General features: G+C 38.3%; 1 protein-coding gene across 1 annotated transcript; it reads left to right on the top strand.

Moving 5' to 3' along the window:
• The first annotated feature begins 1,576 nt into the window (after positions 1-1,576).
• Positions 1,577-12,932, top strand: LOC140242875 (uronyl 2-sulfotransferase-like). Its single transcript, XM_072322621.1, has 8 exons — positions 1,577-1,580; positions 2,046-2,236; positions 6,338-6,463; positions 7,685-7,779; positions 8,370-8,517; positions 10,780-10,880; positions 11,272-11,438; positions 12,512-12,932. Exons 1-8 carry the CDS (start codon positions 1,577-1,579, stop codon positions 12,676-12,678), a joined length of 999 nt encoding a protein of 332 aa, XP_072178722.1. The 3' UTR covers positions 12,679-12,932.
• The last annotated feature ends 3,445 nt before the right edge of the window (positions 12,933-16,377 follow it).

Raw genomic sequence — 16,377 nt, 5'->3', positions numbered from 1 at the left:
GTACTGTCCTGTGGTACTTTCCTGTGGTACTGCCCTGTGGTACTGTCCTGTGGTACGTCCCAAAATACCACAGGACGAGTCGTGTGGTACTGTCCTGTGGTACTATCCTGTGGTACTGTCCTGTGGTACTGCCCTGTGGTACGTCCCAAAATACCACAGGACAAGTCGTGTGGTACTGTCCTGTGGTACTATCCTGTGGTACTTTCCTGTGGTACTGTCCTGTGGTACTGTCCTGTGGTACTGCCCTGTGGTACTGTCCTGTGGTACGTCCCAAAATACCGCAGGACAAGTCGTGAGGTACTGTCCTGTGGTACTATCCTGTGGTACTGTCCTGTGGTACGTCCCAAAATACCACAGGACAATTCCTGTGGTACTGTCCTGTGGTACTATCTTGTGGTACTTTCCTGTGGTACTGTCCTGTGGAACTGCCCTGTGGTACTGTCCTGTGGTACGTCCTAAAATACCACAGAACAAGTCGTGTGGTACTGTCCTGTGGTACTATCCTGTGGTACTTTCCTGTTGTACTCTCCTGTGGTACGTCCCAAAATACCACAAGACAATTCATGTGGTACTGTCCTGTGGTACTGTTGTGTGGTATACGTCCCAAAATATCACAGGACAATTTGTGTGTATACTGTCTTGTGGTACTGTCCTGTGGAACTTTCCTGTGGTAATGTCCTGTGGTACTGCCCTGTGGTACATCCCAGAGTACCACACGAGCCTGTGACACAGTACCACACAGTTCCTGTGTTAACATATATTTGTGTGGTACATTGTGTGGTACCAACCAGTACCACAGGGAGTACCACATGAGCCTGTAAAACAGTACCACACAGTTCCTGTGGTAACATTTATTTATGTGGTACATTGTGTGGTACTGACAAGTACTACAGGGAGTACCCTACAAGCCTGTGGTACAGTACCACACAGTTCCTGTGGTAACATTCCAAGTGTGTGGTACATTGTGTGGTACCGACAAGTACCACAGGGAGTACCACAGGACTTTTTTGTTAGGGCCTTATCATTATGGTAACAATAATAATCATGTGTAATTGTGAGGATTGTTGAACTGTTAATAATAAAGCGGAAAATGTGGAAAAATAAGAAAAATTACAATAAATTACATCATAATTGATACTTATGATGTTATATTCACTATTATCGCTATCATCATGATCATCATTAGGTATGGTTATCAGTAGTATAGTAGTAATAAAAGTAGTAGTAGTAGTAGTAGTAGTAGTAGTAGTAGTAGTAGTATAGTAGCCTAGTAGTAGTAGGTAGTAGTAGAAGTAGTAGCTATAGTAGTAGTTGTTGTTGTTATTGTTGTTGTCGTTGTAGAGTAGTTGTTGTTATTGTTGTTGTCGTTGTAGAGTAGTAGTTGTAGTGAAAGGGTCGTGTAGTCACGAAATGATGAGTCTTGTAGTGGGACTGTTTGCAAAGCTTTATGGGGTCAATAGAACAATAAGCATCATCAGAACGGTGTACTTCGTGTACTTTATTGCACGTGTTATTGTTGAAGTGAGGACCCACCAATAAGTCTAGTTTTGGAGACAAAAACAGTGAAAAGGGAGCTATGCGTGAGCTATTAAGTCACTATATTCACCTATAACATTCGTCTTTTCTTCAGCTAAGGAACTTGTTTGCTTGGTTCGCTAGAATCAGGGGTCGAGGTGAGCCACCTCCTTGCTAGAAATAAAGCTGCTTAGAGGTTGTAAAAAAAACCCAAATAAACAATGTGATAGCAGTTGTATTCAGAGAGCTAGAGAAGGGAGTGTTTTAAAGGAAAGTGAAGAAAGGAACCACCCATCCGTGTCTTCTGCATCCTTGTGAGTGACGGGATGGGGGGGGGGGGGCGGTGGAAAAGGACCCTCACTTAATTTGCTTTCTCATAGAACAAAATATATTTAGCTAGCCGCCACATAATAAGATATAGTTATGTAATTATTTCCTCTTAAGTAATAGTGCTTTCAATCAGGACGTATACCTTTAACGCACGAATAGTCTATAGGGATAATGTGTTAATACTTCTTCCCCTTTCCAAGACTCTCAAGGTATTGTGGATGACAGCAAACGACTCGCCTCACAACATTCGTCCTGCCAATGCACGGCCCACGAGACAAACTCGACACCGAGATACATCAGTCGGATTTCTGCATGGAACGATTCTTCCGGCACTGAGGCTATTTTCCAGAGGCCGTGCGACTCCCGTTACGGTGTACCAGTTCTACAGGACGTAGGTTAATTCCTTTGCTTGGATTGATGCCATTTTAGATTAGTCATAGACTGGAATTGATCACAATTTTGAGCCTATAAAGAAGATTATGATCATCGCTTCATGCTGGAAACAGCCTATAGAGTTTTGGGAGGAATGAATCTAAATTTTCATTTTAAAAACTACACCTTTAGATTTTATGACTGGCAGTAATAAGCGGCAAAATAGAAGCAAAACCATACTGGAACTCAGAGACCCCCTATGCTGACATCAAAGATTTCCTACAGGTGTACGTGTTGTAATGACATTTTCTTATTGCGTTATGATTATTGTAAGTGTAATAAATACAAAGCGATATTCATAGATATTGTCATAATATTATTGAATATGTGAAAGCGATGTTAAAGAATACGGTGAATTCCAACTGAATTGTTAGAATGCAAAAGTTCTTTCGTGAGGAAAGGGGACTATACCCCTTCCTTACCCTACCCCTGCTCAGCCAGCCTAACGATATACCACGCAGGTCCTGCTCGGTCGTAACGTCTTGCTGGTTATTTCCCCCTAAAGACTGACCCTATTATCATTGCCACCCCCATGATTCTTTTCTCTTTCTTTTTTTTTTTGCCAAAGTTTGTCGACCCATTATACTTTTCGGGTTTTCCAGGTGGGCGCCAGAGTGCTGATTAAACATGCTATACAAGCACACAATGTTTCTGCTGAAAGAGGTCCAAATAGAGGATGTAGGGGTATTCCCACGTTATACAATTAGGGTGAAATACATCCCCAGGATATAAATTCGAGCCCATCAGTTAAGGGGTATAAGCTTATGATAACCACTTATAATTAGTCGGACACGATTTTGATAAGCCAGTTCACAAGTTATAGCACCAGTCTGCAATGACCTCTCCAACCATATACTGCAACACATGGAATAGTCTTCAAGAAGAGTAGTTGAAAACAGCCATGCAGGAAGTGTTAATTTACATCTCAATGCTGTATGAATGGCTTTTGTTTATGTTGCTGAAATGAATGCACATTCACCTGCATATATCAATCTGTACCTGGTTCAGTTATGGCACAGTTGTCATGAAGCCCTATCTAGGTATTGAATACCTCAGTTGCAAATCCATTTCAAGAGAAGGTCTACAATCGATGGCCTTTATCTGCACATGCTCAGATTGGAACTGTGAACTGGCTTACTAAGTATTGTGTTACATTTTGATCCTTTAAAGGTATTAGCCCACATTTGTAAACCTGTAGCAATTGGTCTCATAGTTAGCATTGAGTTTGGGTATGATTGCAGTAACACCTGTGCAAAATTTCGTTCCAATTAGTCCATTACTTTCATAAAAATAAATGAAAATGCACCGTAATCCGTATGCATGCGTAAACGCTCGCTAGCTCCGGTCCACGTACGTGTTACATGTACAATGTACGTAGCTATAGCCCGCGCTCGTGATTCGATTTTGGGTCGGGTTGACCCGGTTTGAAAATTGATTTTAAAACGATGATTTTTCTCTCTTTTATCGAATGGTATAGACAAAGAGCAACAGGTGAGGTATGTTACTGTTATAACTTGTACTTAAAGTCATATTGGACCTGTTTTATGCAGTTTTGATTTTCGTGGGTTTGCAAATGTGGGCTAGTACCTTTAAAGTGCACACCATAAATTTTATTTCTGACTCCATGATTCTACTGGATACATGCTTGTTGCTGTTCGACGAAATTGACTCTGTGCGAAGATGAGTCATGAAGTCCATGATATAAGAAATGCCTCGTGTTTGAACACCGGGAATGATGATAAGCAGCTTACATTAGGAATGAGGAAGTATAGTACATAATGACTTTGAGTCAATAATAGTATGAAGTCAGATGAAATGTGAAGCCCATAGAAATGATAATGTCTTTTGTCGGGTTATAAACGAAACGTGATGAGTCAGAGTTGCTTACTGAGTGTCAACAGAATGCTACCGTTTTGAGAACAATCCCTTTCTATGCCAATGACAAAAATCGGATAAAAAATAAGGAAGATAGACTGTATTCCCTTATGACATTTTGTAATTTCACATTTTTTTCAAAAAACACTTCTTGACCAGTCCTCATGAATATTCAAATCAGCAAGTTGGCGATGTCATGCTCTCACGATTACTTCTTCATTTCATAAACAGAAATGACAAAAATCTCATTATTTCAACTGTATAGATATAAAACTTGTCTTAAAACCACCCAAAATTATGTTAACTCTGATATATCTTGGTATTGTTTTTACTTGTATTAGCTAAAAATATTTTCTTGCGAATTTCATATATAACATTCATGAAAATTTGTGAGGGTATGATATCATGCTAGGTTTCCGTCTAGCTATAAGTTAGATGATAACCCATAAAAGGAAGGAGAGAAAGAGAAAGGGGAAGGCAAAAATAATGAGCAAGGGGAACAGAATAAAGAAAGAATCGAATGGAAAATATGTAGAATGTCCTCCAAATAACGTAAATAAAAGACGAAATGAATCAATTACAACATTCAGTTTCAACACTCCCTAAATCATGATTTGGCAATCCGAGTTTATGACCGCCTTCGTGTGTACTTTCATAATTGGTCATGATTTCTTCAATCATTTTTAAGGCATCTCTTGCGTAGATATCTGAACATATAAGCGAAATGTTTCATGATCAACACCTTATGGACTGGTGCGAGAGACTAAGCAAAGATACAAAGTTTAACCATCTTTTATACTGATCGAACCTGCAATCCTGAATAGAAGACAAGAGCCAGACAGAGGCTCGCCTCAAGCCCTGTCTGTGACGTCATCCTGTTATTTAATTCTGACTCAAGACGAGAATCTCTAGAAGCTTGACCTCACTGGCTCACTGAGCTAAAGATCAGACCTCGTTTGCCGGCATTTCATAATTATTGTCTAAAGACATAATTTACCATTTGCAGATGAAACAAAAATCCAGCATTATTGCTTTAAAACAGTTCTAAAATATGAGTTAGGGATAGAAACAACCACTGTAAAAATCTGAATTAGTATAATCAATGTTGAATATTGTTAGATATTAAAAAATGTGAACAATTGTTATAATAAAAATGTTTCCAGACTAAAATCTCTACAGTTATGGTTTACGGAGAAAAAATAATACAGATATCTCCTTATATTTTAGGCGTCATTGCGAAAATCTGATATGATATAGGATATTTGTGGTACAACAGACCTATACATATGCATTAGTTAATGCCATATCTTGATTTTTTTAATCACTGTTCCAAAAGGTAAACAGGACCTTTAACGTATATTACTTTAATATGACAAGATTGAATTTCGCAGAGTAATCAATACAAGTGGTAATATGTCCCACTTCACAATTCAACACTCCAATTCCACCTATGAATATGCAGTATCTCCACCACTCGTTGGTATATTCTGGACGGGATCGTATTGTCTTCCACCCGACGTCCTCCTTGCCCGTCAGCTCCCAATGCTATATCTCGAAATACAATGTTCAACAGCTTACACTCACTTGAAAGAAAGATTGAAGCTGCTGTGATTTATGAAGTTATAGGTTATCCAATGACTCAATAGATTCGAATTGTTATATTTTTTGCAAATGCTTACCATTTCACATCAGACAAAAGTATTACTTTCTCAAGAATTTACTGGGTCTTAAGTAATACAGTCACAAAGAAACACTATAACTCATATAAGTAAAAAACAAAACAAAACTGTGATTTGCTTAGTGTGAGTAATCTAGTATTCATTTGCAATGGATATTTTTAGGCATCATGTGAAATCCCATAAAAATCAAATTAATGGCAAATGTTTCATCAAAACCTGACGTGACACAAGCGAAGCCACGAAATTCTTTATTTTCCGTGATGTCATGACGCAGTGATACGAGAAATGATACAACATCCATATGATGGTTGATTTTTTTTTTTTCATAAATTTTGATCGTGTTTGGTTATCTAATGTTTGTTTAGGTTTTTTTCTTGTTCTTATTTTTGTTATATTTATATTACATGTTTGATGAAATTCAGTAAAAAGGGGATATAGATGGTTTTCCAGTGGAAACTTTCAGGTACAAATGATCACGTTTTCTTGTTTCCTTGACAACCAAACAGGTTATAACGGTAGTATACAACAGAGTGCCGAAGTGTGGCAGTCGGGCCTTGCTCCAAGTCGTGAAATGGCTTGCCAGGAAAAATGGAATCCATGGCCCGGTTTCCATGGTACCACCAACAGACAAGGTATCTCCTCTATATATAGCATTTTTTTTTTCATTTCTCTTGGAATTCAAAGTGTGTAGCTTTTTGTGATTATTAAAGGACAAGTTCACCTAGATGTGTTACCACTGGTTACAGCGATGGCTGCACAAAAGCCTTAAAAATGCATAACTTTTAAACGGATTGTCTTATTTTCCTCAAATTTTCACTGATGTATTCAACTAAAATTCACTCAATCCACGCATACACTTTGAAAGTAAATTTCTCCTTTAAGACCATCATGGAAACAGCGTGAGCTATTGTGCAGCCATCAGTTGACTGATGTAAGCAGTGGTTTGTTTTGAAGGTAGAATATGTCACCTTATCAGGAAATTGCTGTGAGTGTGTCAATGAAAGAGTGGAGGTACATTACTTGTAACCGCACTATAGCGCTATTTTGCAATTAATAGGAATTAATAGCCACAAACATACATGCATCGTACAAATATGACTGTAGATATGAATAATAATAATTAATATAACTTACACAATATTCTAGACAATGGAGAGCGATCGAGAAAGGGGGAGAAAAAGAGATAACCAATCATTATTAGCTTAAAAATCATAGACTGCTTCATATACTACAATATAGACATAATATATCTCTAAAACACTACTTTATACCACAGCGCCCACGATATGAATACTCGTTTCGAAGGCAACTTCTGTTTACAGGATGTGAAATGTCATGGTAACATCCTGGTGACCAACGGCATGTACCCTGTGACCTTGGCGAAAAAACAAACAAACAAACAAACAAACAAACAAGAATAGTGAAGAGCAAAAAAAAATGATATAGATAATAATGTGTCATATCATACTCTTCATTACAAAGAGTTATTACCTCTCCCCTCCAATATGTGTGTAATAAGAGGGCCAGTACCACACAATGCTTATTTGATAAAGTCGCAAATACTGAACGCTAGAAAGTTTCTACAGAGAGGTCGATAGGAAGATAATGACAGGAGAAAGAGAAAGAGAGGGGGAGGGGGAGTGATGTATTAAAATTGATGCCTAAATAGCTTCACGGATATAGATCGTGAATAAACTCTTGGAATCAGATTTGTAAAAAGCAACAAAAACAACGAACAAGGCGGAACAGAACAAAGAACTAAAATAGCTCCTGTCGTCTATCGAGCTTCCCTATGAGTAAACGCAAAGTGTTTTACTGTCATCATAGTATAATGGCTTTTACCTTGACCACAGTCTGAGCTCCCGCTGTTGACCAGAACTGTGGAAGGGGTCAAGTCGAAGACCAAAGCCTTTATCGAGGGCCATGTCCACTACCACGAGTTTGACAAGTAAGACACACTGCACTGGTTACTACAGCAAGATTTCACTAAACGACGAAGCAATACATTTCTGTCGATGAGATAAATTCACGCGCAACCCCGTAATAAAATTGACAAAATCTTTAACCTAAAGAAGCACTTCATGATCTAATGTCATGATAATATTTCTCTGAAGTTTTCACAATTTTGACTAAGTTTATTTAAAACTGGACATAGGCTATTTCAAACAAATTTGTTTTTGGAATGTTAGCAGAATCCACTGAGATCCTTCATCGGGATAATTCTATGCGAGAATATACCTTTGTGTGAATTTTCTGACAGCCTACCAAAATAGAAATCTATTTCTGAGCCTTTGTTTCCATTTTTTTCATCTCTGTTCTCGTAACTGTGATGCATTGCCTGAAACCAGGCAGAAATCACTGTCTCCAAAACATTCATCTTTTTCCGTGACAGCATATAAAGAGCACCATCTCACACTTTGAACATATAAATTTGTAACTGTATAGACTATGATTCAAGAAACTCATTTCTAACTCTTGGGAGGAGTCATTTCGAGTTGTGCACATCATTTATTGGCGTTCCTTTGCATCTGTTTCTAGGAAGCGAGTCTACTTCATCAACATTATCCGTGACCCGTTGGATCGTCTGGTCTCCAGCTTCTATTTCAGTCGCTATGGAGACGGGCTGATGACGGACAAAGCGATGGCCGAGATGAGAAAACGGGTAAAACCGGAAGTCATTGACGAGGTGAGAGGCCAATCCGAAGTCATATTGGGTCATCGAATCCTGTCGAGTTTGATCTTGCACTCAGCGGGTATAGTAGCCTTTTGTCAAGGCCCTCTCGCTGTATGCAGTCCAACTTAACTGAGCTCACGTCGTGAGATCGCCCCAGCATGCCCATTCGCTCACCACCATACAGCAAGAGGGCTTTGGCTAGAGGCTACGGGTAAAGAGGTAGGCAAAGGTTAGGCTGTTGACAGTCTCGTGACCTACATTCTCTGAGAATCCCAGATCGAGAGTTGAGACGAAATACAGTGCTCACGTAATTGTTTCTTCTGTTTTCAATTGTAGGTGCCTTCGTGTAAAAAGAAAAGGAGTAGATTCGAAAGAAGAGACTCATAAACTCAATGCACTTGAGAGAAGATTTAGTAAAATATAACATAAACAGAAAGGGTGAATAAAGATAAAGGCACTCTTTTTATTATTTTCATTATTTTCATTATGGTTTTCTGGCACGTGATAAGTTCCCCAGGTTGCTGGTTTTTTTTTTTTATGTTTTCCTCATGCCTAATTTATTCCCTTAGTCCTCATGATTAATGTACCGGAAATTTCATTTTAATGCAAAGTTACGTAGAGCATGACAAGGGAAGCTGCTGTAATAACATGAATAAGGCTGGTGCACTAGAGTCAATTGCATTTGATGAAGTGCAGTCTGCGAATGATCCCTATATTTGTTAATGGCCAGGACTCAGTGAAGGACATTAACTGTTTCCAGTAATGGAGACACTAAAATGTTTCTCCGTAGCAGGCATTAGTTGCGCGTAGAGAAGCAATTATGTACAAGTACAACATCTACAGAATTTGATATTTAATGCGATGTTACTTCTGCCTCTTTCATTAAAGACACGCAAACGCACACAAAACACACGTGAATGTTAAATATTATATCATTTTAACCAGTGGCTCTCTCAGGGCGACGTTAACAAGCACCATTCTTTTTTGTCCTTCTAGCATGCCCTCGTTTATAACGGCATGTCACTCCAAAATGTGCATTTTTTTTTTCGATTTCTAAGAGAGTGTACATTTCCTGCAGAAAACAGTGCTCTGTCCTGAAACCCACAAAGACCTCACTATTTATACTATTCGTCAGTTTGAGTGATTGATTTTACGCTAATTTTAAAACTCAATTTTGTAAATTATGACGTGGGTGTCATGATCACGCGTGCCAAATTTCGTCGTGATCGCGCCACTGATGGCCGAGATAGTAAAAAAAAAAAAAAAAAAGCACGGCCTGTTCAGGGTTAAGATATTGCCGCTTTTCCCTGCAGACAGGCGGAAACAAACATGATCATTTTATTCATGAACTTTCTACTTGTTGATGCACGTTTAATAATCTTTTAGCCTTTATAGATACATGCGCCGCGCTAGTCTGGGTATTACCAGGGTGGGCTTAACGGACCTGTTCTCTGCACCGGAAGTCCAGTTTGTCGATCCATTGACTGCTGATCCTTTGATCAATCCGCTAGCCAACATCACGTCATACAGAGCTGGCCGGGGAACATCCTATGTTATCACTATTTGTGTTTACGTCGGAGTCTTCTCTGCTGCGAACCCTTTGTGACTTCCTGTCTAGTCCCTGCCCTTAACACTCTGCTTTTCGCATTAATATCCATATATAGGTATTCGTGTGAGATATGTGTACATATGACTCATTGTCGTAGAAAGGGTTAATTATTATTATTACCTTTGTGGATTTCTGCCTCGGTTTGTCCTAGCGATGTCTCATAATAAGTGCACTACCTCACTTCACACGTCGCACCCAAGTTTTGTTACAAACTCAGGCAGAACAATATTACATGTGTGAATATAATTAATGCATAATAGAATGTGACATGATGTATTGATGGAAAATGTGCAAACACAAGAGTGATAATCATGTGAAACCTGTAAGACATTAATAATGGGATTTTCGGATTATCGAAACAAAGTATCGGAATATCGAAGACAAAGTATCGGATTATCGAATATTTGAGATAAAATGAAATGACATGAAATGAAAAAATGATTAGATACTAGTAGGCCTACATCAACATAAATGAATATGCCAGGATTCGTCATTTGTCAATGACGAAGGCACCCTCCCTTTCTCTACCACCCCCCCCCCTTTTTGTTTTTTGCACACAAACACACATACACGCATGATTATTATCTCCTTCGTCTACATATTCTTTGTTTAGTTCTAGTTTTTTATTTCGTTTTTCTTGTTTTCTTGTTTTTATTTAATTCAAGACATTTGATGAGTGTGTCCGGCAAAATCGCCGCTCGTGCACGGGACCAAAGGCATTGAGTCGCGTCATGGGGTTTTTCTGTGGCCACCATCCAAATTGTAGGTGAGAATCAAATACATGCTTACCCCACCATTCCTTTCCAAACTGACCGTTATAAGGTCAATCATTGTCTCTACCGTACACACGGTGAACTAGTTCGACCTATAACACGTCTATATGGACGTCTGATTAACCTAAAGAAACTTCTGTGGTCAATTATCTTAATTTTATGGATGACAAAAAAAATGACAGAAAACAGATAAAAGTATGTACGAAGGTGAAAGTTTTTTTTTTTTTATTAAATCTATTTAGGTTTTTGGTACTTTGGTGTGTCCAAACACCACTGAAAGGATATTTTTTATCACTCAATTCTGTGAGTAGAATATTGTTTTTGTCACGTAAAGCGATCTAACACGTGTATCGTTTGTGCTTGATAATTGCATTGATGTTCTAGGAAACCAACGAAATGGACGCTTGACGAAGCTAAAAGAAATCTCGACCAATACACTCTCGTCGGTCTGGTGGAGGAGTATAATATGACGATGAGGGCGCTAGAGTTTCTCTTTCCGTTCATGTTCTCTGGCATGGTGAAGACGTACACGAAGCTGAACAACCAGACTGGTAGGCCAAACAGATCATTAGGGATTTAGTCGGTCATAAATTTACAGAGACTCTTTCTCTCCAGCGTCGAGACCATTTTGCGTAAACTTCTTCCTTTTGAATTTATCCCTTTCGAGGGTGTATCTCCCGCTTTAATACAGAGGAAATCCATCCCAAAAATAAGATAAACTCCAAAAGAAAGAGAAAAAAAAATATCTACAGAATGTTCCAAAAATGACAAAAAATAGGATAAGAAATAAGGAAGAGATGGGATTTTGAAATTTCACATTTTTTGGGGAAACATTTCTTGACCAGTCCTCATGAATATTCAAATGAGCGACTTGATGATGTCATGCCCCCTATACAATTCTTCATAATGTATTATATGAAATTAGGGGGAAATGTTATTTTTAGCAGATACAGGTAAAAGCATATTCCCGTACCAAAAATATATATCAGAGATAACGTCAATTTTCTTCTTTTTATTTTGAGTGGCTTTACGGCCAGTTTTTTTTTTTTTTCTAATTTATACAGCTCGGAAATATGAAATTTTGTCATTTCTGTACCTAAAATGATTGCATAATATCCCTATAAAGGTGTTTTGAGACTGTATAGTAGTCAGGAGACGGAGAGGAATAACGATCTCACGTGATTCATCACCAAGGAGTGGGCGACTGAAGAGACACTTGTTGTATATCTTTGTGCTAAAGCGTTACGGAAAATGAACACCGTATCTCCTATTAGGAATGAAGTCAGGCTTTTTTCTTAACCTTTGTCAAATCCTTTCGGGAATGAAAGATTAAATTGCCAAATTTCGTTGCAAGCACAAATCCGCACCGACGCAAACCCACTCTCTTTGATAGATTCCTCTGTTATGCGAAGTAAGCAATAGTAAAGTGCAATGTAAAATCAAGTGGTATCATCAAGATTGATAATGGAACAAGTTGTTTGGTGACAAGGAGTGATGTTACTCAACAGTCGCTTACGATTAAGAGATTTGTTTACATGTTATACTGCCATTCGCGTGCTGGGCTGGTTGATTATTCATACATGACTGTATTTCATTGATTTTACTCTCTCAATTTAAATTCCAGATTTCCGCTCTAAGGCACACTCCTACCACCACATTCCCCCGTCACCCTGGACGGTCACCACCATGCGGAAACGCCTGCAGCTCGAGTACGAATTCTACCACTACGCGCGAGCAAGATTTTACGCCCTCCTCAAAGAGCTTCATTTTGTCGAACACAATTATTCGTGACACCGACTGAAGAGGAGGCTAGTCTACTGAATCAAGCAGGTTCCGAATATTGCAATAAAACACATCAGTGACATGTGGACTTACAGGAAACCAAACCCAAAGAGAACTGTGGATTGAGTGAAAGCAGCAACATTTGTAGAGCACGTACATCAGTGAAAGTTTGAGGAAAGTCGGACAATCGATGCAAAAGTTATGAATTTTAAAAGTTTTTGGTGTCGGAACCAGTGGACAAGGAGATTACTTGAGTTAATGACATCATGCGTGGACAACAACATAAAGAAATTATATAAAGACAATCCAACATGCTTTCACTTTTCTAGCGCAATGATATAGCACTTCACTAACCGCTTTCAGAAAGCAGGGGGAATGATTACTTTACCTTTGTCATTATGTCAGTATCAAGTTGATGGAATGTGTAATTTTCATGAAAAATAAATTTTTGTGGAATTGCGTCAATAACTGCCTATATGATTTCCTAGGTAATCAATTGGGCTTTTGTCTTTGCTAATTCAGATTCTCTCATGGTAAGACCGTGATAGAACAAAGGTAGACGATTAGTAGGTTGGAAAAAAAAATATGCCAAAGCTTAGAGAAGTTTGACTGTCTTTTGCAATGAAAAGAAAAATGGTAATGTTGATGGTGTCCTGTGGATGTAAATAAGTTTTATTGATAACATGACCTTGATGTCCCAAGTAGACTAACAACATGAATATACAATGAGAAATCCACGTGCTGAGAAATTAAACATATACTCAATATTTGAATGTCCACATTTTACAATAGACATCTTCCTATAATGCTTTCGACTCGAGTAACCATGATATATTTCTCTCCAAATGATGCCATTACGGCATACGTAGAAAGGCCTCTCAGTGGTTCACGAGTTACTTTTTTTTTTCATTCTACGTATTTGAGCTTAATATACAAGACCGTTGTGTTTCAAAGTCATTGCGTTCTTTCCTCTCCCTTCCAATATTGCGTCGTTTGGTCATGCGTGTATTCTTTTGTTGTTGCTGCTGTTACGTGAGCGTGCTTGTATATGCTTGTTTGCTTTTATCACCATATTATTTCCCTGGCACACACGGCTCGATAAATAGTGTCATTTTGAATTCGTATGTACTATACAATTTCTCAGTATTAACTATTATGTATTTCAGTTGTATTACTGGAAGTAGATATTTTTTTGGATATGTTTCTCTCTCTCTCTCTCTCTTTCACCCTCTCTCTCTCTCTCTCTCTCTCTCTATATATATATATATATATATATATATATATATGTATATATATATATATATACATATATATATATATATACGAAATAATAGATATTGGCATTTTTTTTTCAAATGATCCTCGTTATGCAAGCTCGTCTTTACAGTAGATTATTCTTCAATCGCTACATTTACCTTTGTTACCACTTCAATGTATGCATTGTTTTTGAAGGGAGGTGGGAAGAGGTTTTTGACATTATATTCATTCGATTACATACTTTGTATTCCACTTTATGAAGGAGAAAGAGGAAAAATGTGTGGGCGTCATAGCGTTCGTAGTGTATACTTAATTACCTCCTCTGTCAAGCTACCCCCTCCTCTCTCTCTCTCTCTCTCTGTTGTCTGTTTAACATATTATTATGCTGGTGGGTTACTTCATAGGAAATTAACGAAGATCATTCATTCCTGTTTCATATCCAAAAGACAGACGGAAGCTAAATTCTAATAAATATGACGACTATAAAATAATTAATTTTGTCATGTTGTTGAAATCTCGGTTCGAGTTGTACCTACATGAAAGCAAGCTTGTTTGGCTGTAAGCCCCGAGTAATCAGTGTTTGTGAAAGAGAAACGGAGAAGGGATAAAAATGAAGACCAGGTGATTTAATTATACCAAATAAGGGAAGCGGGGAATGCTTATGACTAAAAAGAAACTATACCAAAATGTTAACCATAATAAACATTGTGACCGAGCAATCGTTTATTTTCAGAGAAAAACATGATTTATATATTCGAGTACAGTGTATTATATATCATTACATCATAAATAATAACATGCACTTTCCTAACACTTTCTGTGTCAGGGACTTTAACCTCTGTGCACATTGCTATGGGTATTTATGTGGCAATTGTCACTTAAACTCATGAGTTAAAAGAAATTTACGACATTAATATAGGAGACTGATGTGGAAAGTGCATCTATTTCTGTCAGTATATAAACAGATTCTATGTGATGCAATACAAGTTTCTGCGGAAGTATACATGTGGAAGTAATCCGTTTTGCAGCGACATTATAAAACTGGTTTGATCATACTCTCACAAAGCGCGATACCCGTTTCTCATTTATATCAACTTTGTATTTACAAGGTGTTCATTAGGGTAACACGAACTCTGCACGTTTGCCCGGAAAAACTTCACACGTGAAAACATCAGCCATTCATCGGCGCGACTTTCTTGCTGGTTCGTGTGCGTCCCGTTGCCTGGATACCGCATGACCAGGCGCAGGGGCGGGTTGGTTGGTGATCGCACATTCCACGTTTGTCGTCAACGAAATCGAACGCATTTTCTCAAAGAATACGACACAGCTAATCATTTATGCATTAATTTGTTGATCTTAAAAAAAACCTCATCGCCCTCTATTAACTCTTTATGTGCCATGGTGGAAACCCCCTGTGTGCCACGTTATTCTGAGACACTAAGGTATTCATGCTTTGAGAAAGAATTATGTTTTTCCAATTTGTAAAACTTCTACAAATTAGACGGGCATAATAGTAGGCATAGTTAAAGAGCAATGCCAAGTTTTGTTTTGATATAAATTGCATGACGAATCTATTTTAATTTTTCCTTTGAATGACAAGTTGCTACATTACTGTAAAGGCATGACCTTTTCACATAAAACCGTGACAGAAACTTAGAATGTACAAGCATATCTAGTTGGGAACACCGCTTGATAGTCAATCACCACATAGAATGCAAGCCGTATATGAGAGGAACAAAAGCACGAGAGACGCTTTCATTGTGCCGCGGAATTAGCAGTGATTAGCGATTTATCGATTGGTTTTTGGCGGCTTTGTTTGTTGAGCAGTATATACGAAGTTGGCACGCCGTCGACTGAGTCGGACGTGCGAACGTGGCACATAAAGAGTTAAAGGATAAAACAGTTTCCCAACACTTGCCATAATTATCTGCTGCATGCGTAGATACATATGCGTATATCCCGTATGTAAAGAGTGATCAAAGAAATTTGTGGCACGACAATAAGCCAGTTAGTAATTAGCTCATGTACACACTGGTACAAATAACCTTTCTTTTCTCTCAGATGGTTAGGCACTTCACTCGTTTTCAAAGCAGCATGAAATGCATAAGCTTGCCCGACGTAACAACTTATGGAATTCATGTTCAAGCAAAGAATGAATTACGTTGAGATCAGGTGATCAGAATACTCCACCAGATAGCAATTTAGCAGGCATCATTTCATTGTTTTGTATTGAATGCAATAACAGCCTATTTCCTTTCATATTGCGAAATACCATTCTTGCTGTCAGGTGGATGTGCTGGCAAGCACCACTTTGTAGATAAGGAACACATGAATAATCATCGCATCACAGATGCTTATTTCAGTGAATTTACAAACCAAAGTGCCTGTTTGTACAAATGACCTTTTTTTTTTCCTGCTCATGCGCAAAGTGGGATTACGAACTGGTCTATT

This window comes from Diadema setosum, chromosome 19 (assembly GCF_964275005.1).
Source record: "Diadema setosum chromosome 19, eeDiaSeto1, whole genome shotgun sequence".
NCBI classification, from domain to species: domain Eukaryota; kingdom Metazoa; phylum Echinodermata; class Echinoidea; order Diadematoida; family Diadematidae; genus Diadema; species Diadema setosum.
The sequence above is the reverse complement of the archived record's forward strand: the minus strand, read 5'-3'. Positions and strand labels throughout refer to the sequence as shown.

Bases quoted from the DNA above. Each gene is read 5' to 3' on its own strand.
- LOC140242875 (XM_072322621.1), top strand. The intron at 2,237-6,337 runs GTAGGTTAATTC...ACAACCAAACAG, and splicing joins GTGTACCAGTTCTACAGGAC to GTTATAACGGTAGTATACAA. The intron at 11,439-12,511 runs GTAGGCCAAACA...TTTAAATTCCAG, and splicing joins GAAGCTGAACAACCAGACTG to ATTTCCGCTCTAAGGCACAC.